This window comes from Panulirus ornatus, chromosome 13, assembly GCF_036320965.1.
Source record: "Panulirus ornatus isolate Po-2019 chromosome 13, ASM3632096v1, whole genome shotgun sequence".
NCBI lineage: Eukaryota > Metazoa > Arthropoda > Malacostraca > Decapoda > Palinuridae > Panulirus > Panulirus ornatus.
Genome location: NC_092236.1, coordinates 47,825,825 through 47,852,022, shown reverse-complemented (window position 1 = coordinate 47,852,022; position 26,198 = coordinate 47,825,825). Strand labels below are relative to the sequence as shown.

At 45.7% G+C, this 26,198-nt stretch overlaps 1 protein-coding gene across 1 annotated transcript; it reads right to left on the bottom strand.

Annotated features, from left to right (window-relative positions):
• Positions 1 to 739: 739 nt before the first annotated feature.
• Positions 740 to 25,504, bottom strand: LOC139752846 (D-3-phosphoglycerate dehydrogenase). The gene is made up of 7 exons (XM_071668806.1): positions 25,142 to 25,504; positions 19,537 to 19,688; positions 9,305 to 9,491; positions 7,247 to 7,600; positions 6,259 to 6,514; positions 4,010 to 4,243; positions 740 to 2,487 (listed from the first exon to the last, which is right to left on the bottom strand). The coding sequence occupies exons 1-7, from the start codon at positions 25,274 to 25,276 to the stop codon at positions 2,204 to 2,206; spliced, it is 1,602 nt and encodes a 533-aa protein (XP_071524907.1). The 5' UTR covers positions 25,277 to 25,504; the 3' UTR covers positions 740 to 2,203.
• Positions 25,505 to 26,198: the final 694 nt, after the last annotated feature.

Here is a 26,198-nt window from a genome sequence, read left to right as displayed (position 1 = left end):
TCTCATCAACAACAGACTGCATCCTTGCCCCTCTTTCCAAAACTCTTGCATCACCTCTCTAACAACCCCATCTATGAACAAATTAAACAACCATGGAGACATCACACACCCCTGCCGCAAACCTCCATTCACTAAGAACCAGTCACATTCCTCTCTTCCTACACGTACACATGCCTTACATCCTCGATGTAAACTTTTCACTGCTTCTAACAACTTGCCTCCCACACCATATATTCTTAATAGCTTCCACAGAGCCTCTCTATCAACTCTATCATATGCCTTCTCCAGATCCATAAATGCTCTATACAAATCCAAGTGCTTTTCTAAGTATTTCTCACATACATTCTTCAAAGCAAACACCTGATCCACACATTCTCTACCACTTCTGAAACCACACTGCTCTTCCCCAATCTGATGCTCTGTACATGCCTTCACCCTCTCAATCAATACCCTCCCATATAATTTACCAGGAATACTCAACAAACTTTATACCTCTGTAATACACACACACACACACACACACACACACACACACACACACACACACACACACACATATATATATATATATATATATATATATATATATATATATATATATATATATATATATATATATATATATATATTATATATATATTGTGTGTGTGTGTGTGTGTGTGTGTGTGTGTGTGTGTGTGTGTGTGTGTGTGTGTGTGTGTCCCAGGGAGGCGTCATATCTTCCAAAAGAAAAGGCAAACAAGTTACAGATTTTTTATTCGTAACATTATGAAGGCTGCTAAGACAAAACACGTACACATCAAACTCATCAACAGTGATGGAGGACACTCGCCAAGATTCAGATATAATGAGAAATATGGTTTTGACAAAACGTTTATTTGCATACACACACTATGGATAATATGGCACTATCTCTCCTATTGTGATTAGGTACAAGAGAAACATTGATACAGTAGATGGCATTAAGAAATCTATATCATACAGTGAACGTCATGAGAGAACCTATATCGTATAGTGGAGTGTATGAAGGAATTTATATCATATAGAGGACAGCATAAACGAACATGTATTATATAAAAGAACCTTACTGTTATAGTGAAGTGTATGAAGGGATATATATCGTATAGTGGACTGCATGAACGAACTTATATCATCTTAAAGATCCTATATCATATAGTGGCGTGCATGAGTGAACATATATCATATAGTGGACTTCAAATGAATGAACCTATAACATACAGTGAATTTCAAGAAATAACCTACATCATATAATGGTGTGTGAAGGAACCTATATCATTAAATGAACCTATATCATAAGAGAGACTACATGAGAAAACCTGTGTTATACAGTGGTCTATATGAGTGAATCTGTGGACTTCATCAGGGAAAGTTTACTATATCTCAGACAACATGAGGGAACCTATACCATATAGTGGATTTCATGAGGGAACTTATATCATATAGTGAATCATATAATGGAACCTATATCATATAGTGGATTGCATGAGGGAGCGTATATCATACAGTAGACTTGCGTGGGGGAACTTATATCATAGAGTTGCCTATATGAGGGAGGGGGTCTAAATCATACAGTCTATTGCATTGATGGGTACTTATAGAAACATAACATATATACACACCTCAAACATTCATGATGTTGATGAAGTGGCTCGTTTGTTAGGTAAGCTGGCAAACGTGTGAGTGTGTGTGTGTGTGTGTGTGTGTGTGTGTGTGTGTGTGTGTGTGTGTGTGTGTGTGTGTGTGTGTGAAGGGAAGACTTCCCCGTCGGGTTGGGAGGGCAGAGCAGCCCAGATCTCGTCGCTGAGTGTGCCTCAGCTTCGCTATCACAGTCATTCAGAGTCGCCTCGATATGTGAACTGGACGACTCTAACTGGGTGAGGTCAGGTCATGCCAGAGAAGCTCCTCTGGAAGGGGGGGGGGGGCGTGGGGGGAGGTCAACAGACTAATGCAAGCTGGGTCAAGTGAGATGATGTTAGAGGATGATCTCAGGATGAAACGAGGTCCTCTCAAAAAGGGGTGAAATGAATGGAGGCTGGGGTCATCTAAGGTCAAGCCAGGTCACCTCACAAGGTGACCTTGGCCACGAGACATGCCCCGGAGGCCTTTACTTCACCCCCCAAGAAAGTGACCTGGATCACAAGACCATATGCACCAGGGATCCTCAAAGATAAGCTACGTCACCTCAGAAGGTGACCTGGGCTACGAGACGTGCTCCTGGGACCCCTGTGGTCAGGTCGACTGTGGAATTTGTCCTGGCTACATGCCACACCTCCTTATTGGTCGGAGCGGAGGAGAGAAGAGAGGTTACGACAGCGTGCACTGCCATCAGCTGCGTGGCTATGGCAGCCAGTGGGCTGGCGCTGGGGGAGGCGCTGAAGAAGAGCATGTTCCTGCCAAGTGTCAGGCCAGACTCCCACACACACCCGTCCAGGGCGTACAGCGTCGCCTGCCCGGCGGCCGCGCTACCTGCAACGTAAGATGACCATTATCATGATGCTGTGTACTGTGGGGCGGGGTGGCGCTGAGAATGGATGAAGGCAAGCAAGCATGAATATGTACATGCGTATATATGTATATGTATAATAGACTGCAAATAATAGACTGAGGAGCAGGATAGACGGATAATTCTGAGGTCAAGGGATTTTCGTGGAGTGGGTGCAAGACCGTTTTCTAAAGCAATTAATAGGAGAACCTAACCGAGAAAACAAAATACTATATCTAGTTCTGTCAACTAGAGAATATTCCATTATCAATATTGCGATAAGAGATGAGGCAGGGAAGAGTGATCATGAGAACATTTCACTTCGAAATATTTCAGAAAGAAAATGTGAAAGAGATTCCTTAAGCGCATCAGACTTTAGCTGAACTAAAAAAAATATCTGAAGAAATTGGATACCAAATGAGAAGATTTATTTCAGATAATCTGACCTTGAAGGGCGACCTTGACTTCTGGAGTTGTCATCCTTAACTGGAATGAGGTTCATCTTAGGCATCAGTTCTACGAATTATCAAGATACGTCAGAAAGGCCACAGGATAGAGGGAAGGTTATCCAGAGACTCGAAATCAAAACTTAAGGAATTCTTTCAAAAATATACAGAAACAAAGGCAAGTAAAAAATGGACCACTTAAAACGGATTCGGGCATTATAACATATAAAGATCAGAAAATGGCAGTGTTTTGAATTAATATTTTCCGTCTATACTAAAGAAGATTTAAGATACCAGAGGTGGATGGGATATACAGGGGCAAACGTGGAAATTAGATTACGTGAAATAACTAAAAATCGACATACATGTCAAAGCAGATATCCAAGTTAAAGCCACAGAACTCTCTAAAGACCTGAGAACATTCGTCCCTGAGTCTTGAATCAGTAGGAAACCTGCTTAACACAGACGTGGATGATGGCAAATGTAATTCCGATATCTCAAAAAAGAGCATCAGTTGCGGGGAAGTTTCTAGAGATGATTACAGCAGATAGATGGAATCTGAACTCTCGTTAGATGGAATCTGAACTCTCGTTGAGAAGCATAGATTAAGTGACTCACAACCAGGACTTAGCAAAGGCAGATCTTGTCTCACCGCAAATGTGCTGTCAGTCTTCACCGACGCTTTCGAAGAGGTAGCCAGTGATGTGAGGTGAGATATCATTCACCTCGACTTAAGGAGGTAGATATAGCATTTAACGAGGATGCCTTACCAAAAATTGATAAAAAAAAGTAGACATAGGGTATGAGAGGAGGAATTTTAAAAGGGATGTGATATTCTAGTTACAACGAAGGCAGGTGGCTAGGTATTTACCTATAAGGTCAGGGTCAAGAGATCACACGTCAGCAGGTGACCTAGTATTCACCCAAGAGGTCACAAAGCGACGTAGGCAGGTGACTAGGTATCTTGTCAGGAGGTCAGGGCCGGAGGTCATAGGTAGACAGGTGACCTATCACACATACCCGTGAGGTCAGAAACCGATGCCAGTGACCTTGTACTCACCTAGTAGGGCGTGGGACTTGAAACCTCGCAAGATCTCGACCTGGATGGCGTCTGTGGCGGAGCAAGCGAGGGGGGCGGGTTTGTCTGGGTGGGTGCGGACGACGAAGGACACGCCCACCTCCTTAGCCAGCATGGGCGCGTTCACCAGGTTGATGCCGTTCTGGGTCATGCCCTTCAGCAGCCCCACCAACAATGCAGGCCCCAGGAAGGCCTCCATCTTGCTCACTTCGCTCCCTGCACGTAACGATGGTCGAGGAATGTTACTGCCAGTTAGACAGTCAAATGGCTCACTCACCCAGTCACACAGTCACCAGCCAGCCAGCTACAGTCACCCAGCCAACCATACAGTCACCCAGCCAACCATACAGTCACCCAGCCAACCACACAGTCACCCAGCCAACCATACAGTCACCAGCCAGCCAGCTACACAGTCACCAAGCCAACCATACAGTCACCCAGCCTACCACATTGTCAACCAGCCAACCATACAGTCACCCAGCCAACCATACAGTCACCCATCCAACCACACAGTCATCCAGCCAACCATACAGTTACCCAACCAACCATACAGTCACCCAACTAACCACACAGTCATCCAGCCAACCATTCAGTTACCCAGCCAGCCATACAGTCACCCAGCCAACCATATAGTCACCCAGCCAACCATACAGTCACCCAGCCAACCATACAGTCACCCAGCCAACCATAAAGTCACCCAGCCATCCACAACATCACCCAGCCAACTACACAGTCATCCAGCCAACCATACAGTCACCCAACCAACCATACAGTCACCTAGCCAACCACACAATCACCCAGCCAACTACACAGTCATCCAGCCAACCATACAGTCACCCTACCAACCATACAGTCACCCAGCCAACCACACAGTCACCCAACCAACCATACAATCACCCAGCCAACCATACAGTCACCCAACCAACCATACAGTCACCCAGCCAACCATACAATCACCCAGCCAACCATACAGTCACCCAACCAACCATACAGTCACCCAGCCAACCACACGGTTACCCAACAAACCACACAGTCACCCAGCCAACCATACAGTCACCCAGCCAACCACACAGTCACCCAACAAACCACACAGTCACCCAGCCAAACATACAGTCACCCAACCAACCACACAGTCACCCATCCAACCATACAGTCACCCAACCAACCATACAGTCACCCAACCAACCACACAGTCACCCAGCCAACCATAGTTACCCAGCCAACCACGCAATCACCCAGCCAACTACACAGTCATCCAGCCAACCATACAGTCACTCAACCAACCATACAGTCACCCAGCCAACCACACAGTCACCCAACCAACCATACAATCACCCAGCCAACCATACAGTCACCCAACAAACCACACAGTCACCCAGCCAACCATACAATCACCCAGCCAACCACACGGTCACCCAGCCGACCATACAGTCACCCAGCCAACCACACAGTCACCCAACAAACCACACATTCACCCAGCCAACCATACAGTCACCCAGTCAACCACACAGTTACCCAGCCAACCATACAGTCACCCAACCAACCACACAGTCACCCAACCAACCATGCAGTTGCCCAGCCAACCACACAGTCACCCAGCTAAACATACAGTCACCCAACCAACCACACAGTCACCCAACCAGCCACAACAGTCACCCAGCCAACCATACAGTCACCCAGCCAACCATACAGTCACCCAGCCAACCACATACCCAACAGTCACATAGAATACATAGCAACAAAGGAGATCGAAATACAAAGCAATACAAAAGTAAAAAGATCTCAGATTCCATGCAGAGGTAAGACAACACACAGAAAGAAATATCTCCAGCACATATGAGCAACTAACTCAACCACAGTTGCACAATACATGTGGTTGGGTTCTACAAGTTAAAGTTGTTAGTGTGTATTTAGCATTATGTGGACAACACCGGGGAACAGTTTCGGACAGAACTACAAATGAACATTTTCACACATGTACTCATGAAGGACAACCATATAAGTGTATGCTAATGAAGGTACAGTTATGAAATACAGCAGTTAATCATGAACTGAAAATCAGTGTGTCACAGTAATAGTAATCATGGCATCTTTAAGTGTTAATTATCATCATTTGAGTATAACAACCTTCATTACAGGAGGAGACTAAGGTCATTAGGAAATATATGTCAGTGTACTGCCGTGGAGCGGGTTTCGACCCCGTGTCCTCCAGATAACGCTCTCATACTGACCGTATAAGTCAACGTTGAGTGTGAGGGAAGGAGTCTCGACTGGCTGGGAGAGATGGTTGGCCAGGCAGCCCAGGGCCTGGGCCAGCTCAATCCATGGCTTGCAGGCGTCGTTCGTGGCGTTGGTCAGGCCAGGGGCGTTCACAACACCCACCAGGGGACGACCGTTCACCATATCCACGATCTGCTGGGCCACTTCGACGGCCACCCGACGCTGCGCCTCCACCGTGTTGGCACCCAGGTGGGGCGTGCACACCACCTGCAGTAACAGCAGCTGGTCAACACACAAAGGTCACGTGACTTCTCAGGTGTGATTGTAATTAGGTGCTTTAGTGTATGACGTCAGAGGTATAATGAACCAAATAGTGATTCTGATACTACGGGAGCATGTGGCCTGACAGTGACATCACAACCATATCAAAATATGACATCACATGTACATCCAAGTTGACAATACATATGGCAAGCATACTCAGCACTGATGTCACATCGAACGTCTAGCCAAACAGTGATGTCAGAGGCATACTTAGAATGATAACGAGTGGGAAATATTATCAAAATGCAACAATCGACATCAAATTCCATCCATGTTGCCATAACCACCACACTCTGCCTCCTCTCCTGCTGTCACAGCACCAGAACATACAGCAGACATGGGCCTCTGACCTCCGCCAACCACAGATAAAGAAAAGGGACTAACTAGGCGGCATGGAACACAAACGTGAGAGCCAGTAGCTAGGAAAAGTGGCCCTGAAATACCTAGTAATTTGGGAGCAGTGCTATCATCTAGATTCTAGAGGGAGAAGAGTTTTAGTACCTGGGAATCAAATGCAGAGCGTCACTACTATGGGAAAAAAAGAACGTATAAATACACTGGGTGAATGGATATTGTCAGTCCAATTGATCAAGTGACACTCAGTACCAGAGAGCAGATGCGAATGTCAGACTCTTGTGTGGGAGGACTAGAGGCACCATCGGATGAAGGCTGTACCTTAGGATGCTTGCAGAGGGTGAGATCGGTGGGTGGCTCCTCCTGGAAGACGTCAAGGGCAGCGCCGCCGCAGGTGCCAGCTTCCAGCGCCCTCAGGAGCGCTGCCTCGTCCACAATGCCGCCTCGAGCCACGTTGACGATGCGCACACCAGACTTGCACTTGGCCAGGACTTCGTCGTTGATAAGGTTTTTGGTGTGGGGCAGGAGTGGGGTGTGGACGGTGATGTAGTCAGCTCGGGGCCACACAGACTCCAGGGGCAGGCTCTCCACGCCCCACTCGGCCGCCACTTCCACAGGGGTCACGGGGTCATAGCCGATGATGGTCATCCCGAAGGCTTGCATGCGCTTAGCCACCTGTAGACATGGGATAGGGTGAGGTAAAGGAACGCAGAGGAAGTGAATCAGCGGCGAGTCTCCAGTTGACACGGTACCTTCTGAGACATGAAGTTCCACCCACACACTTCAGTACATTAGCTTTAACTGACCAGGTGTCATTCACTAACTGAAATACAACGTGTTCTATTTACATACTGCATTGTTATCAGTTCCCATTATACAATATCCAAACAGGTGCATTTGTGCTCCAGAACATAAGGATAAGCTGTAGAGCACAGAGGTGTTCAGTTCTGCCACAGTGAAGAGAACTTGTTTTGCTCTCAGTGCTGCAACCTTGGAATAATTACGTTAACATGCGATGCCGAACCCAAAACTCGTTTGATTTTCAGTCTTAATGTACGTATTCTGAAAGGCGTATCATCAACGGGAAGTAAAACCAATTACTTTGACGTAAGTCGCAAGACACTTTCATCATAATACTAAAGTATGAATCTATCATAAGAGAACCAGATACCTCCATACTTCCTTTATAGGATCTAACCTTGCAGGCATTAATTGCATTACGTTCGTGAATGATAACAAAGAACAACATACATTTTACACAGATGATAGAATGATTCCCTGTTTAACTCTCTGGTCAGGTGGATGTCAACGCGCATGAGGGAGGGAGGAACAATACGACCCACGTATCTCCTGTGTGTCGCACAAGGCCGCTCAGACAAGTGAAGGTGGGAGGATGTGGAGGATAGGCGGCTGAAAATCTTCCTCTCCTGTATCATCACTTCTTAATGTAGGGACAGAAGAAGATGCGAGGGTTTTCTTTGAAGACTCCATCGTCTGTACCTGAAGCTACCTCGCTGAGGCGAGCAAGTATATATGCATATATATATATATATATATATATGGGAGCGGGGGGCTGGAAATCCTCCCCTCTCGGTTTTTTTTTTTAATTTTCCAAAAGAAGGAACAGAGAATTGGGCCAGGTGAGGGTATTCCCTCAAAGGCCCAGTCCTCTGTTCTTAACGCTACCTCACTAATGCGGGAAATGGCGAATAGTTTGAAAAAAAAAAAAAAAAAAAAAAAAATATATATATATATATATATATATATATATATATATATATATATATATATACATATATATATATATATATATATATATATATATATATATATATATATATATATATATATATATATATATATATATATATATATATATATATATATATATGTATATATATATATATATATATATATATATATATATATATATATATATATATATATATATATATATATATATATATATATATATATATTCCCTGGGGATAGGGGAGAAAGAATACTTCCCACGTATTCCCTGCGTGTCGTAGAAGGCGACTAAAAGGGAAGGGAGCGGGGGGCTGGAAATCCTCCCCTCTCGTTTTTTTTTTTTTTTTTTTTTTTTTTTTTTTTTTTTTTTTTCAAAAGAAGGAACAGAGAAGAGGTCCAGGTGAGGATATTCCCTCAAAGGCCCAGTCCTCTGTTCTTGACGCTACCTCGCTATCGCGGGAAATGGCGAATAGTATGAAAAAAAAAAAATATATATATATATGCAAGTGTGTGTGTGTGTGTGTGTGTGTGTGTGTGTGTGTGTGTGTGTGTGTGTGTCATAACTCTACAATCAACCCAGGAAACTCACAGTCTGGACGGCCACTCTGGTGGAGGACATGGACTCACCTCTCTGCCGATCCTGCCCAGGCCGATGATGGCCAGGGTCTTGCCGTGGAGTTCGTAGCCGAGGAAGGACTTGCGGTCCCAGCTGCCAGCCTTGAGGGCGGCGCAGGCCTGGGGCAGACACCGCGACAGCGCACACACCATAGCGCAGGTGTGTTCAGCCGCTGATAGCGTGTTGCCCCCCGGGGTGCTGTGGGAAGACGATAACACGGGTGATACCAGGTCATACACGGGGTCACGTGACGTCACACACCGAAGCCGAGGAAGGGGTCAAGCAGGGAAGCATGATGGAACACGGTCGAAACCAGAGGAACGTGAGGAAAGATAGACAGGCATACATAGAGTTGGTGTTGCTCAGGGACATACATAGACCTAGTATTGCTCAGGGACATACATGAAGCGAGAGTGAGACTTAGGCACACAGTGAACAGGTCTCATATGTAAACTAAAGTAGAAAACAGGTCAGATGATACACAGAACAGGTGGCTGAACTGAACCTGTGTAGAACAAAGTATCACACGAGGGCATAGTTAGTGTATCATGATAAGATATACATAATGGTGTCATACCACATAATACAAGAACCATACTTCATAACACGATACACTCGAAGCAAACATTTTATCAGGATATACATAGAACATAAGCCAGACTATAGATATACATGCAGCAAAACCCTGGTAAGGGCATACTTAGAACAGGGCATACAAATGATACAGGCGTCAAACAACGGTATAAATGGAACGGGTGTTAGCTTAAGGCATGAGTTTAAGCAGTCGATAGGCCAGGGTAGGAATGGGCCAGGTGTTGGCCCGATCCACGGGGCGGGTGTGTTAACTGAAAGATCAGAGGAAACAAAAGCCAGCTGTGTGACCAGGACATCACCGGAGCACCTGCCATAGAGAAGGCACTGGGTTAGCTTATACACAACCAGGTCGCAACACAGGCTATACAAGCAGCAAGTACAAGGCATGCAAAGGACATCAGCACTGGTCAGACAAGAAGCAGGTGTTACAGAACGTGGCACACTTGTAACTGAAGAAAAAGGAGGCTAAATTACATCACTCGCAGTGGATGAATCACCACTCGAAGGGGACGATGAATCAAGGTACTTGAAGGAGCTGAAGCGTTGCATTCAAAGGGGCTGGATCACAGCACTAGAAGGACCTGAATCATTGCACTCGAAAGGGGTAAATCACTGCATTTGAAGGGGCTGAATCACAGCTCTAGACGGAGATGAATCAAAACATTAGAGGCTAAAGCACAGCTCTCAAGGGGTCTGAATCACAGCTCTCGAATAGTCTGAATCACAGCGTTCGAAGTGACTGAATCACTTCACTTAACAAACGATCATGATCGAGTTTAACCCATCATGGCTTCTGTCTGTGTGTCTGTCTGGACTTGTTACTCTCCGACGTGATAGACAGACAGTTCACCTCACAATGACTGGACAATCATACATCTTCTTGGTCGATTGTGAATTTCTATGAGGGAAGGAGTAAGTACGACAGTTACCAAATTAAATCATCTCATTTTCCTAATGAGGTAATGAGCAACTATAGTCTTTGTCATTTCATCAGACTTTATCATACAATACCTGGTTAAGGGGAGATGCATTTCTACTCCATTTACAATATATGTATTTCGAGGAACCACCTCTACTTGCGCAATTCGTTCGCGGAATCATATGAGTAACACAAGAGCCGCGAATGTTTGGATTTGACTATATCATAGGCCAGGCTAGTACCTTCGTGTTTTTTCTCTCTTATTTTCTCTCATTCTTAACCTCGGGTAACTCAGGTCCAGCCAGCCAGCCAGCAGACCGTCTCGTCCCGTTCAACAACATTAGGTAAATAGGTAACGTTAACAAAACCTGAATTACAACTTGCGCCTATAAGAGGCTTGGTGTCCTTGACCGGCTCGAGAAAATCGTCCAGGTGGGATGGCTGGCTGGTGACGTCTGGCGGAGGCAAGAGAGAATTTGCTCACGAGGACTTAAGACAGAGATTCTGCGACGCGTCGCGCTCACCGCAGGGAGAATAAAGGGGTACGAGGAACGAGACGTGTGAGTTCCGTGTTGTCAAGTATTATATATATATATATATATATATATATATATATATATATATATATATATATATATATATATATATATATATATATATATATATATATATATATATATATATATATATTCCTATGAGTCCACGGGCAAAATGAAACACGAAAAGTTCCCAAGTGCACTTTCGTGTAATAATCACATCATGAGGGGAGGAGACACAAGAGACGCATGATGTGATTATTACACGAAAGTGCACTTGGGAACTTTTCGTGTTTCATTTTCCCCGTGGACTCATAGGAATATCTTGATCACGCGCAAAATTGTGATCCTTTCCAATATACATATATTATATATATATATATATATATATATATATATATATATATATATATATATATATATATATATTTTTTTTTTTTTTTCATACTATTCGCCATTTCCCGCGATAGCGAGGTAGCGTTAAGAACAGAGGACTGGGCCTTTTTTGGAATATTCTCACCTGGCCCCCTCTGTTCCTTCTTTTGGAAAAAAAAAAAAAAAGAGAGAGGGGAGGATTTCCAGCCCCCCGCTCCCTCCCCTTTTAGTCGCCTTCTACGACACGCAGGGAATACGTGGGATGTATTCTTAATCCCCTATCCCCAGGGATAATATATATATATATATATATATATATATATATATATATATATATATATATATATATATATATATATATATATATATATGTATATATATTATCCCTGGGGATGGGGCAGAAACAATACTTCCCACGTATTCCCTGCGTGTCGTAGAAGGCGACTAAAAGGGAAGGGAGCGGGGGGCTGGAAATCCTCCCCTCTCAATTTTTTTTTTTTTTTTGATTTTCCAAAAGAAGGAACAGAGAAGGGGGCCAGGTGAGGATATTCCCTAAAAGGCCCAGTCCTCTGTTCTTAACGCTCGCTAATGCGGGAAATGGCGAATAGTATGAAAGAAGAAAGAAAAAATATATTTTTGGAAAGAGGGGCAAGAATGAAGTCTGTTGTGGATGAGAGAGCTTGGGAAGTGAGTCAGTTGTTGTTTGCTGATGATACAGCGCTGGTGGCTGATTCATGTGAGAAACTGCAGAAGCTGGTGACTGAGTTTGGTAAAGTGTGTGAAAGAAGAAAGTTAAGAGTAAATGTGAATAAGAGCAAGGTTATTAGGTACAGTAGGGTTGAGGGTCAAGTCAATTGGGAGGTAAGTTTGAATGGAGAAAAACTGGAGGAAGTACAGTGTTTCAGATATCTGGGAGTGGATCTGGCAGCGGATGGAACCATGGAAGCGGAAGTGAATCATAGGGTGGGGGAGGGGGCGAAAATCCTGGGAGCCTTGAAGAATGTGTGGAAGTCGAGAACATTATCTCGGAAAGCAAAAATGGGTATGTTTGAAGGAATAGTGGTTCCAACAATGTTGTATGGTTGCGAGGCGTGGGCTATGGATAGAGTTGTGCGCAGGAGGGTGGATGTGCTGGAAATGAGATGTTTGAGGACAATGTGTGGTGTGAGGTGGTTTGATCGAGTAAGTAATGTAAGGGTAAGAGAGATGTGTGGAAATAAAAAGAGCGTGGTTGAGAGAGCAGAAGAGGTTGTTTTGAAATGGTTTGGGCACATGGAGAGAATGAGTGAGGAAAGATTGACCAAGAGGATATATGTGTCGGAGGTGGAGGGAACGAGGAGAAGAGGGAGACCAAATTGGAGGTGGAAAGATGGTGTGAAAAAGATTTTGAGTGATCGGGGCCTGAACATGCAGGAGGGTGAAAGGCGGGCAAGGAAAAGAGTGAATTGGATCGATGTGGTATACCGGGGTTGACGTGCTGTCAGTGGATTGAATCAGGGCATGTGAAGCGTCTGGGGTAAACCATGGAAAGCTGTGTGGGGCCTGGATGTGGAAAGGGAGCTGTGGTTTCGGGCATTATTGCATGACAGCTAGAGACTGAGTGTGAACGAATGAGGCCTTCGTTGTCTTTTCCTAGCGCTACCCCGCACACATGAGGGGGGAGGGGGATGGCATTCCATGTGTGGCGAGGTGGCGATGGAAATGAATAAAGGCAGACAATGTGAATTGTGTGCATGGGTATATATGTATGTGTCTGTGTGTGTATATATATATGTGTACATTGAGATGTATAGGTATGTATATTTGCGTGTGTGGACGTGTGTGTATATACATGTGTATGGGGGTGGGTTGGGCCATTTCTTTCGTCTGTTTCCTTGCGCTACCTCGCAAACGCGGGAGACAGCGACAAAGCAAAATAAAATTAAAATAAAAAAAAAAAAAATATATATATATATATATATATATATATATATATATATATATATATATATATATATATATATATATATATATATATGATGAGATCTAGAAATTATACGTATATGCCAGCAGTCCACGTGTGGTTGAGGCCGAAAGATAAGATAGCTCCGTGGGCCAGAGGAGTGACACTTGACAGCCACTGGAGTGCTGGCTCACTTCACAGCCGTCAATGGTGCTCCTTGCTGATGGGGAGAGTTGAGAGAGAGAGAGAGAGAGAGAGAGAGAGAGAGAGAGAGAGAGAGAGAGAGAGAGAGAGAGAGAGAGAGAGATGGTACACCCAGCCCTTGGGCTGTGCTGGTTGTCGTTTGGTGTTCACGTGGGCAGCTCATGGCACGGAAGGACCCAAGACCACCGTCTGTACATGGTGTCCAGCGTGGTGGTGGGTCGCTCCTCCCCAGCTCCTCACCCACCAGCATTCCTCTCATGTTCACCCGCTCACTTGGGTCTGCTTATTCCTGGTTACTATAAACATCCCACCAATCTTCTGTGGTTGGATGTATATAATAATGGAGGTCTTACTTCGATGTTCGCTCTCTGAACACCCCCCAGTGCCGCTGTCTGATCCACGTAACTATAATAAATCTTTATCTTATTACGTTTGTGCTTGTTCTCCTGTCAGATCCACATGTAGGGACGACTACACACGACTGGATCGTCACCATATGACCTCGCACGGCACAGTAACCAATGGAAGGTGGACGCGTCGAGAACACATCACACCCACTAATATGCTCAATAGCCTCCCATCAACGATTTCACCTCTGTAAGGGCGACCTCTGGTGACCCACCCCGACGACGTCCATCATCCCAACGCGTCACACACACACACACACACACACACACACACACACACACACACACACACACGGACACATCATCTCACTCCAGTCCAGCTCACTCTCCTCCCTCCGTTCACTCCACAGCTTACCATGCCGTTCACTTCAGCCTCATACATACTCCCATACTCACGTTCTACAGCCATTCAGCAGCCGCCACCACACTGCCCCACAGGTACATCATCATCGTCTGCTCCACTGTGTGATGGAAGACAGTATATATCTGCTCCGCCGAGGCGTACGGCGAAGTCCACACCTTCGTCAGGTCCCGGTCCACGGAGGTTAACACCCGCCACCATCACACGTGGGCAAGCCGCCCTCACTCCCTGTGAGGACACGTGAACCCAGCCGCCGCCAGGACACGTGGGCTCAAGCGCTCCTACCTGCCATGGGAAACGCGGGAATCTACCCGTGCTGGGACACGTGGGTATGGGCTCCACGCGTGGTGGACACGTGAGGCCACACAACTCTACCCCATGCGACCAGTTTTTTTTCTTGTCGGTCGGGACCCATCATGTCTTCCCTTACGACCCGACCAACCAGCCAGCCAGACCTGTTTCACCCGAACAGACACCGCGACGCCTCCCTACCCCTACCAGACACCGGTGAGGCATGGCAACGGCAGACGCTACTGTTAAAGACAACGGTGAGTTAACACAACAGACGAAGAGGATATTGCTTCATCTGATCTCAGAGAAGCCATCATAACAGACAACAGAAGTACGAGTAAACATCGGCTATGCCACAGCCAGACCACAGCCACGCCACAGCCAGACCACAGCCAGACCACAGCCAGACCAGAGCAAGACAACAGCCAGACCACAGCCAGACCACAGCCAGACCACAGCCAGACCAGAGCAAGACAACAGCCAGACCACAGCCAGACCACAGCCAGACCAGAGCAAGACAACAGCCAGACAACAGCCAGACAAAAGCCACATCACAGCCACGCCACAGCCAGACCACAGCCACATCACAGCCACGCCGCAGCCAGACCACAGCCACATCACAGCCACGCCACAGCCAGACCACAGCCAGACCACAGCCAGACCACAGCCAGACCAGAGCAAGACAACAGCCAGACAACAGCCAGACCACAGCCAGACCACAGCCAGACCACAGCCAGACCAGAGCAAGACAACAGCCAGACAACAGCCAGACCACAGCCAGACCACAGCCAGACCAGAGCAAGACAACAGCCAGACCACAGCCAGACCACAGCCAGACCACAGCCAGACCAGAGCAAGACAACAGCCAGACCACAGCCAGACAAAAGCCACACCACAGCCACGCCACAGCCAGACCACAGCCACATCACAGCCACGCCACAGCCAGACCACAGCCACATCACAGCCACGCCACAGCCAGACCACAGCCACATCACAGCCACGCCACAGCCAGACCACAGCCACATCACAGCCACGCCACAGCCAGACCACAGGCACACCACAGCCACGCCACAGCCAGACAAGAGCCACGTCTCAGCAAGACAAAGGTCACACAACAGAAAATTACCACACCACATCAGAGTAAAGGAGAATAGTGGAGCCAAAACGGAAACTCCTCAGGAACAGACAACAGAGAGAGAAGCAACAACAGACAACAGAGAGAGAAGCAACAACAGACAACAGAGAGAAGCAACAACAGACAACAGAGAGAGAAGCAACAACAGACAACAGAGAGAAGCAACAACAGACAACAGAGAGAGAAGCAACAACAGACAACAGAGAGAGAAGCAACAACAGACAACAGAGAGAGAAGCAACAACAGACAACAGAGAGAGAAGCAACAACAGACAACACTTACAAGTATGTGGGTCGCCATTCCTGGCATTGAATCCAAGATCATACATACATACATATATACATACATACATACATACATAAATGCATACATTTTTTTTTTTTTTTCAAACTATTCGCCATTTCCCGCGTTAGCGAGGTAGCGTTAAGAACAGAGGACTGGGCCTTTTTTGGAATATCCTCACCTGGCCCCGTCTGTTCCTTCTTTTGGAAAATTAAAAAAAAAAAAAAAAACAATACATACATACATACATACTACATACATACATACATACATACATACATATATATTACATACATACATACATAAATACATACATACATACATACATACATACATACATACATACATATGCACTACATACATACATACATACATACACACATACATATATATATACACTACATACATACATACATACATATATACTACATACATACATACATACATACATACATACATACATACATACATACATACATACATACATACATACATTCCTATGAGTCCACGGGGAAAATGAAACACGATAAGTTCCCAAGTGCACTTTTGTGTAATAATCACATCATCAGGGGAGACACAAGAGAGAAATATAACAGTCAGTCTCTTCGATGTATATCAACTGACTGTTATATTTCTCTCTTGTGTCTCTCCTGATGATGTGATTATTACACGAAAGTGCACTTGGGAACTTATCGTGTTTCATTTTCCCCGTGGACTCATAGGAATATCTTCATCACGCGCAAAATTGTGATCCTTTCCAACATACATACATATATACTACATACATACATACGTACGTACATGCGTAGGTACATACATGCCTACGCCTTATTCTAATCACAGTTAAGTGGTCGTCCCGCCGAACACCTGATAAGACAGATAAGGAAATGACAATGCTGAACATGGCGTATACGATCTCTTATCTTATCTCAGCATGACGGATACAACCTCCTGCGTTATCTTAACCTGGTGGACATGACCTCTCAGGTTATCTTAGCATGATGGACAGGTCATGGAGTCTATATACGCCTCTTGCATTGCCATATACGCCTCTTGCATTACCCTATACGCCTCTTACATTACCATATACACCTCTTACATTACCCTATACGCCTCGTGCATTACTATATACGCCTCTTACGCTGTCTTCAACATATCTAACTGGTCTCAAATAATTCAATCATACACTCACACGATCCCTTAGCAGGGGCTCCTGCAAGTACAGGGCTGCGCTACGATCAGTATCAGGGAAATGTGTAAAAACGATGTGTAAAAACTTTACACTTAAATGATGTTCAAACTCACTGGCCACCAGTGAGCCCAGCCCAGTGAGCCCAGCCCAGTCTACGTCACCATGAGGATGTAAACGTTCGTTTTCCGTTGTTGCCTTCCGACACAAGCCAGAGTGGACGTGTGTCAGCTGTCTTCCTTCACCTCACTTCATCTGTCCCACTGTGCACAGCGTCTACGTATCTTGTGTGTTAGGTGAGCTATACCAGAAGCTGGGAGGAGCCATGAGGGTTAGTGAGGAGGTATATCGAGTCTAGATGATGAGGTGCGGGGATGTGAGGACGATACGCTTGTTCTAACGCGCCCAGAGACGCACGCCTCTTGAGCTATTCCAACGTATCTCGTGTGTCACTCGGAGTTACCATGTTGGCCACAGCTATCTTACCATGTTGGCCACAGCTATCTTACCATGTTGGCCACAGGTATCTTACCATGTTGGCCACAGCTATCTTACCATGTTGGCCACAGGTATCTTACCATGTTGGCCACAGCTATCTTACCATGTTGGCCACAGCTATCTCCCTACATTATCTCGACCAGTATACCTCGGTTATCTTAACTTGTCGACTATATCTTAAGTTACCTTTACTTCTTTCCAGTTACCTCTAAGTTATCTTAGAACTATCTTAGGTTTGGAAACACCTCCTAGATCATCTCAAAATGTTGGATCCGTGTCTTATAACAAGGTGATAATGTCTCCACTACTGTATAACACGTTACCGTTACCGTATTAACACGTCACCACTACTGTATCAACACGTCACCACTACTGTATTAACACGTCATTACTGCATTAACACGTCACCACTGCTGTATTAACACGTCTTCACTACTGTATTAAAATGTGATCATTACTGTATAAACACGTTACCATAACTGTATCAGTAAGTCAACTTTATTGCATTAACAAGTCACCACTAATGTATTAATACATCAACATTACTGTATTAACACGTCACCGTCACTAGAAGTAATTCAGTGTCTACTCAGTAGACTTGATGAACATATGATTCTCTATACGATCCATCACCAGAATGGCTGCCACGTCATACGTACACTAACAAGAATCAAAATTCAAAATACGTCATTAACGATGACGTACGTCGTGACGTCATAGATGAAGTTCAGTGGCGATGATGTCAGCGTCTGTTGGTGTGAAGGGTCAGAGGTTCGATATGCCACAAGGAGGGCAATGGCATATGACCCCTATTGATTCCACCACCTTCTCTGCCATGACCCTGACTAACCAACCACGCCAGAGAGAGGTGGGAGGAGGAGGAGGAGGAAGAGGGAGGAGAGACCTGACCTGACCTGACCTGACCTATCAACCACGACCTGGGGTGTGCATCCTCCCGTCCTTGGCCTCGCTAGAAGACCAACCACGTCTTGGAGGGCGTCCTGGGAGCCCTCAGGGACTGTGTCTGTCCTCTCCACAGACACCGTCTTAAGACATCTGCTACGCCTGGCGTCTGTCTGTATGTACAAGTCTGTCATCATCATGTGTGGAGAAATATGCAAGGAAGCTCCAGCTGAGGGAAGGAGAGGACGCGTCGGTGATCAAGATGGGAGAAAATAACTAGAAAAAATTGATAATAACAGATGCTGTAAAATACACGAGGATGAAGAATAAACAGGTAATCGAATATACATATATAGAAGAACAGGAGAAATAAAGCAATGATAATCTTGGTGTCGTACAGAGCGCGCAACGTCAGATGGTCACACGAAACACGAAAGACAGCAAAACAGACGCTGCAGATGATACGGAAACGGAATTGAAACAGAATAAGGAGACAGAGGGAGTAAGTGTGGCAGCTACACGGGACGAGAGAGAGAGAGAGAGAGAGAGAGAGAGAGAGAGAGAGAGAGAGAGAGAGAGAGAGAGAGAGAGAGAGAGAGTCACTCACTTCATAACGATGACGCCGTGTCGTGTGGCGGCCTGGACATCGATGTTGTCTACGCCGGTGCCGGCTCTGCCGATGATCCTGAGCCGGTCGCTGGCGGCCAGCACCTCCTCCGTCACCTTGGTCGCCGAGCGGACGATCACTCCATCGTGCTCCTGCCGACGACACACAATCCCACACACGTAAGTCTCACACACCAACACAACTTCTACACGACACAAACACTTAAAAACACTTACAGAAAAACATCCTCCTACTTCAAGTGGAGAATGTTTGCAACCTGACGATCTCTTTCATCAGTAATTTGTACATAAAAATTATTGTTATTGTGTAAGACATTACATTATAAGTACATGAAATTATAAGATATGAAATCCTTACCTATACTGTAAACAGTTTCAATATTCATATCTAATGACTTTTTAGTCAGAACGTAATTGAGTATATATATATATATATATATATATATATATATATATATATATATATATATATATATATATATATATATATATATATATATCCCTGGGGATAGTGGAGAAAGAATACTTCCCACGTATTCCCTGCGTGTCGTAAAAGGCGATTAAAAGGGAAGGGAGCAGGGGGCTGGAAGCCCTCCCCTTCCGCTTTTTTTTTCTTTTTTATGTTAACTAAATTTTGCATCTGATTTTCTTGTGAGTCAAACATACACCTCTTGTGGGGTGAATGGCTGGTGTGTTGTGTGCCTCGTCCAGGGTAATGACCCCCCACAACCCCAGCGTGACTCGCGAGCAGCTGCACTCGCTTACAGCATATCTAGGGCAGCTGCACTCGCTTAAAGCATCATAGAAAGTAGCATGACTAGGGCGGCTACACTTGCTTAAAGCATATCTAGGACAGCTACACTTACTGAAAGCATCATAGTAAGTAGCGTGACTAGGCAACTACACTCGCTTAAAGCATCATAGTAAGTAGCATGACTAAGGCAACTACACTCGCTTAAAGCATCATGGTAAGTAGCATGACTAGGGCAATTACACTCGCTTAAAGCATAGTTAGAAGCATGTCTCGGATAACTACACTCGCTTAAAGCATGGGTAATGGCATGTCTCGAATAACTACACTGGCTTAAAAGCAGTCGGATAAACTGCGAGTCTCGCTGAAACGCTATAATACGTTGCATCATCTGGCTGAAAACTCGCTTAAACACTACTTCCACGGCCGGCACAGCGACACAGGGGAAACACATCTATGTACATATGTCTGTTTTCACTGTCACAGTCATGAATCCCTTGATCAAGGAACAGGGAGGTCACTGGTGAGTCCTTGCACAGCTCTATAGTCGTCTGTGACTATGGCAAGGTCGTTACACTGGTCTCAGGTCGTCTGTAACGGTTGTTACGCCGATCTCGGGTCGTTTGTGACCACAAGAACCACGAGTCATACCACATGGTAACCGGGCGCCCATGAGAACGGGAGCTGATGTCATCACAGCGTGTAAACAAACAAAGTCCCTGAGACCACGAGTGGTGATCCGTCGGCTGGGTCATCCACTCCTTGACCTGCTTGCTTGAGCTTGGCAGGTCATGAGGGCGGGATGAGGAGGGTCTCGACACACACGCTGCTGGCCTTTTAGCAGAGCACCGTCGCCCGAGACACCAAAGGTTAGGGAGGGACTCGTGTGAGTGGCTGGCCTATTGGTGTCACGTGCCAGCGTCTGCTGGGTGAGGCTGGTGTTGCACGTGCCCTTGTTGCCGGGGGAGTTGCCGGGGCCGCCGCGCGTCGCTGGCCTCAACAAGCCCCTCCTCTCCCTCCTCCCTCTCCTCTCGGGCACTATCTAGCCCTACCGCAACGGGACCCCCACACAGTTAGGCAGTTACCAAGGCCTACCGCCACACACCCACTGGTCACCACGGCCAGCCTCGACAACAGAGACGATTACCACGTCAGTAATTACACTGAATCGAAGATAGAAATCTACCGAGTCATATGATTACTGTTAGGCCGATGGCATCTCGAGGATGAACCGTTGTGTTGTCTAATTCCTTACCAACGCTGCTGAGCTTTGGAAATCTTTTTATATATATATGACCTACCCCTTCTCATGAGGACAGGTTTGCCGCTCCTTCTAAACTCATAGACTATTCTTCCTTATATATATATATATATATATATATATATATATATATATATATATATATATATATATATATATATATATATATATATATTTTTTTTTTTTTTTTTTAACCTATACTCATTATTTTTCCTCAGGTCTAGGTTTATTGACGAAGCAGACAGGTAGTACCAGGAACGACCCCAGCAGACAGAGTCGCCACGATCAACCCTAGCAGAGAGACAGCCATGAAGAACAACCCCAGCAGAGAGAGTCACCAGGATCGATCCCAGCAGACGGATAGTCACTACGAACAACCTCAGCAGAGAAAGTCGCTGGGATCGATCCAAACATACAATACAGTCAGTCTCTAGGATCAACCCCAGCAGACAGACAGCTTACACGATCAACACCAGCAGACAGACAGTCTATTTGATCAACCCCAGCAGACAGAGTTTCAAGGATCACCCCAGCAGACAGACAGTCTCCAGGATCAACCCCAGCAGACAAACAGTTTACAGGATCAGCCTCAGCAGACAGACAGTCTCCAGGATCAACCCCAGCAGACAGACAGTTTACACGATCAACCCCAGCAGACAGACAGTCTCTAGATATCACCCCAGCAGACAAACAGTTTACAGGATCAGCCTCAGCAGACAGACAGTTTCCAGGATCAACCCCAGCAGACAGACAGTCTCAAAGATCACCCCAGCAGACAGACAATCTCCAGGATCAACCCCAGCAGACAGACAGAGTCCAGGAGTACCCTAGTAGAGACAGCTTATAGGATCAGCTCCAACAGAGATAGTCACCAGGATCAAACCCAGCAGACATACAATTACCACAAACAACCCCAGCAGACATACAATCACCACAAACAACCCCAGCAGACATACAGTCACCACAAAGCAGCAGACATACAATCACCACAAACAACCCCAGCAGACATACAATCACCACAAACAACCCCAGCAGACATACAATCATGACAAGCAACCCCGGCAGACATACAATCATCACAAGCAACCTCAGCAGACATACAGTCACCACAAAGCAGCAGACATACAATCACCACAAACAACCCCAGCAGAAATACAATCACCACAAACAACCCCAGCAGACATACGATCACCACAAGCAACCTCAGCAGACATACAATCATCACAAGCAACCCCAGCAGACATACAATCATCACAAGCAACCCCAGCAGACATACAATCACCACAAACAACCCCGGCAGACATACAATCACCACAAACAACCCCGGCAGACATACAATCATCACAAACAACCCCAGCAGACATACAATCACCACAAACAACCCCGGCAGACATACAATCACCACAAACAACCCCGGCAGACATACAATCACCACAAACAACCCCAGCAGATATACAATCACCACAAACAACTCCAGCAGACATACAGTCACCACAAGCAACCTCAGCAGACATACAATCACCACAAACACCCCAGCAGACATACAATCACCACAAACAACCCCAGCAGACATACAATCACCACAAACAACCCCAGCAGACATACAATCACCACAAACAACCCCAGCAGACAATCACCACAAACAACCCAAGCAGACATATAATCGCAAACAACCCCAGCAGACATACAATCACCACAAACAACCCAAGCAGACATATAATCGCAAACAACCCCAGCAGACATACAGTCACCACAAGCAACCTCAGCAGACATACAGTCACCACAAACAACCCAAGCAGACATACAATCACCACAAACAACCCCAGCAGACATACAGTCACCACAAACAACCCAAGCAGACATATAATCACCACAAACAACTCCAGCAGACATACAATCATAACAAGCAAACCCAGCAGACATACAATCACCACAAACAACCCCAGCAGACATACAGTCACCACAAACAACCCAAGCAGACATACAATCACCACAAACAACTCCAGCAGACATACAATCATAACAAGCAAACCCAGCAGACATACAATCACCACAAACAACCCCAGCCATACAATCGCCACAAACTACCCCAGCCATACAATCACCAAAAGTAACCCCAGCAGACATACAACCACCACAAACAACCCAGCAGACATACAACCACCACAAGCAACCCCGGCAGGCATAAAGTCACCACAAACAACCCCAGCAGACATACAATTGTGATAAGCAACCCCAGAAGACATACAATCACAACAAGTATTCCCAGCAGACATACAATCACCCAAAATAACCCCAGCTGACATACAATCACCACAAACAACCCCAGCAGACATACAATCATGATAAGCAACCCCAGCAGACATACAGTAACCACAAACAACCCCAGCAGACATAAAGAGCTGGTCGCCAAGTGTGAAAAAGGATTATGTCCACCAGGCCTCACGGATACACAGGGCTGAATCGACCTCCTCACGACCACAAGGTGATCACATACGGTACAGCTTACCCGGCCACATACATGCTCGCACGATCAAAACCAGATACACTTCCTGATTATATAACTCAGACTCTAACTACAGTCTACTCAATATATATATATATATATATATATATATATATATATATATATATATATATATATATATATATATATATATATATATATATATATATATAAAGTTGCTTACGTTCCACACAGAACGAGAGAAAATAAATTCAGAGCAAGTGCCTCTCCGCACAGGACGAGTTGATGATACGCATATTAAACATGGACCCGGGCCTCTTCAGCCTCGCTCCAGTCAGTCTCTGGGCCTACGTTTGTATTGCTACTTTCTCTACATCAAGGATCTTCTACACGAACCGTACTTGAAAAGATTATTTGAAGGCAAATGTCATTAAGAATGGGCAAACATATCTTACTAGACACTTTCCAGCAGCAGTCTGAGACAGTTTCAAATTAACGATAAGGATCGCTTCGTTAACCATGACAGTAGGCTTCAGAAAGTATCATTAGGGAACCAACAGACAGCCTGCTGCTCTTGCTGGGTCAGAAGGTGAACGCCCTTTGAAAGGAGGAGAGTCGTCGCAAGATATCACACGAACCCCACGCCCCCGTATCACTCACTATCCTGAGTCAACCAAACACACAGTGAGTGGCTCAAGCAATAACGGGTTTACGTTACACACTCTTTTTGCGACACTCAGGCGGCCTGGCTCCCCCCGAGGCAAGTTTACTTGCTACTTGGGTTGGTATTTTCCTACTGGAACTAGTTATTGTGTGTGAGGGGAAACTGTGCTATCGCGATGGTTTACATCGATTTAGTTCTGATCTAACATAACCTACGACACTCAGCAGTTGTAATGACAAGTCGAGAAACTGACATGACATGAGAGTTGATACTCATTACTACTGAAAAAATGACCAATTGAGTAACATACACGCATTACAGAACATGTTATCCTAGACTGAGGGAGGGAGGTACGAATTGATGGTTGGTAGTTCAGGCGCGAACAGCACGCGCAGGATGTGTGCAGACCACCGTCCCTCTCAAATACTCTTATATTTCTTACCGCAACTTCCTTGAGAAGCTGTTCCTTGGTGAGCTTGTTACGGGTTGTGACGGAGATGCCCACGTCCATCAAGATCTGGCCACACACGGGGTCGACCCCGTCAAGGAGCAGCACCCGCTTCACGCGGAACGACATCCTTGTGACTGGTGAGTTGATACTTTGGTCTTAACAATCACGATCGTAGCCAGCAATCACCACTGTGTCTGCTGGGAATGGAAGAGTTGCCTTTCGAGAGAAGGATCCCGTACGGTGGCGACGTGAGAGGGAGAGAGAGAGTTAACAGTGGTCGGAAAGAAAGAGGAGGAGGAGGTGGCGTTGGAAGGAGGCCGTCTTGTTCGTCTCCAAAGAACGGCGGGGAATGGAATGGTGGCGGGAGTTACCACCTTGTATATATACCCTTGGTGAGTGACCGCCCCCGCCCCTCCTGCCGACCCAGCGACAGTAGGAAGGGGGCGTGGCCCTGACACCACCTAGCCCACCTAGATGATAACCTGATCGCCATAGCGTCATCTGATCAGAAGACACCACCTCTCCTAACTTCACGATTCCCTACATGTATAGGCTTACGCAGTGACCCATACCACTGTTGTAGTCGGTCACACACTTCATTCACTGGGATAGGATGATCATGTCATGCTAAACGATATTATTCATCGTTATTCATGAGGAAAAAACAACAAATGAATTGGTGTTCATCGAAAACGCAAAAAAGAAAAAAAAAAACCGAGTGAGTTAGCGCGCGCCAGGCAAGAAAACTTTCGCAGGTTGAATCACGTGAGCATCACATGGACGCTTGGAAGAGGCGAACAAATATGAAAAGCTCGCATTATGAGGACATTACCAACTTCCATTTGCGCTGACATATTCCCACCACGATGGGTCTCAGCTCTACGCCACAATCCTATACAGTCGTCAGTATCATCCAAACAGGTGGAGGAAGGTGTTTAAAGATAGATCCGATCGTGTCATGGCAATAAGCGATGCCACACCAGGCTACGGTGTACAACTCTCAGTGGAGCAGCGGAGATTTCCACTGGACGTTATGTTGCTGTATAGG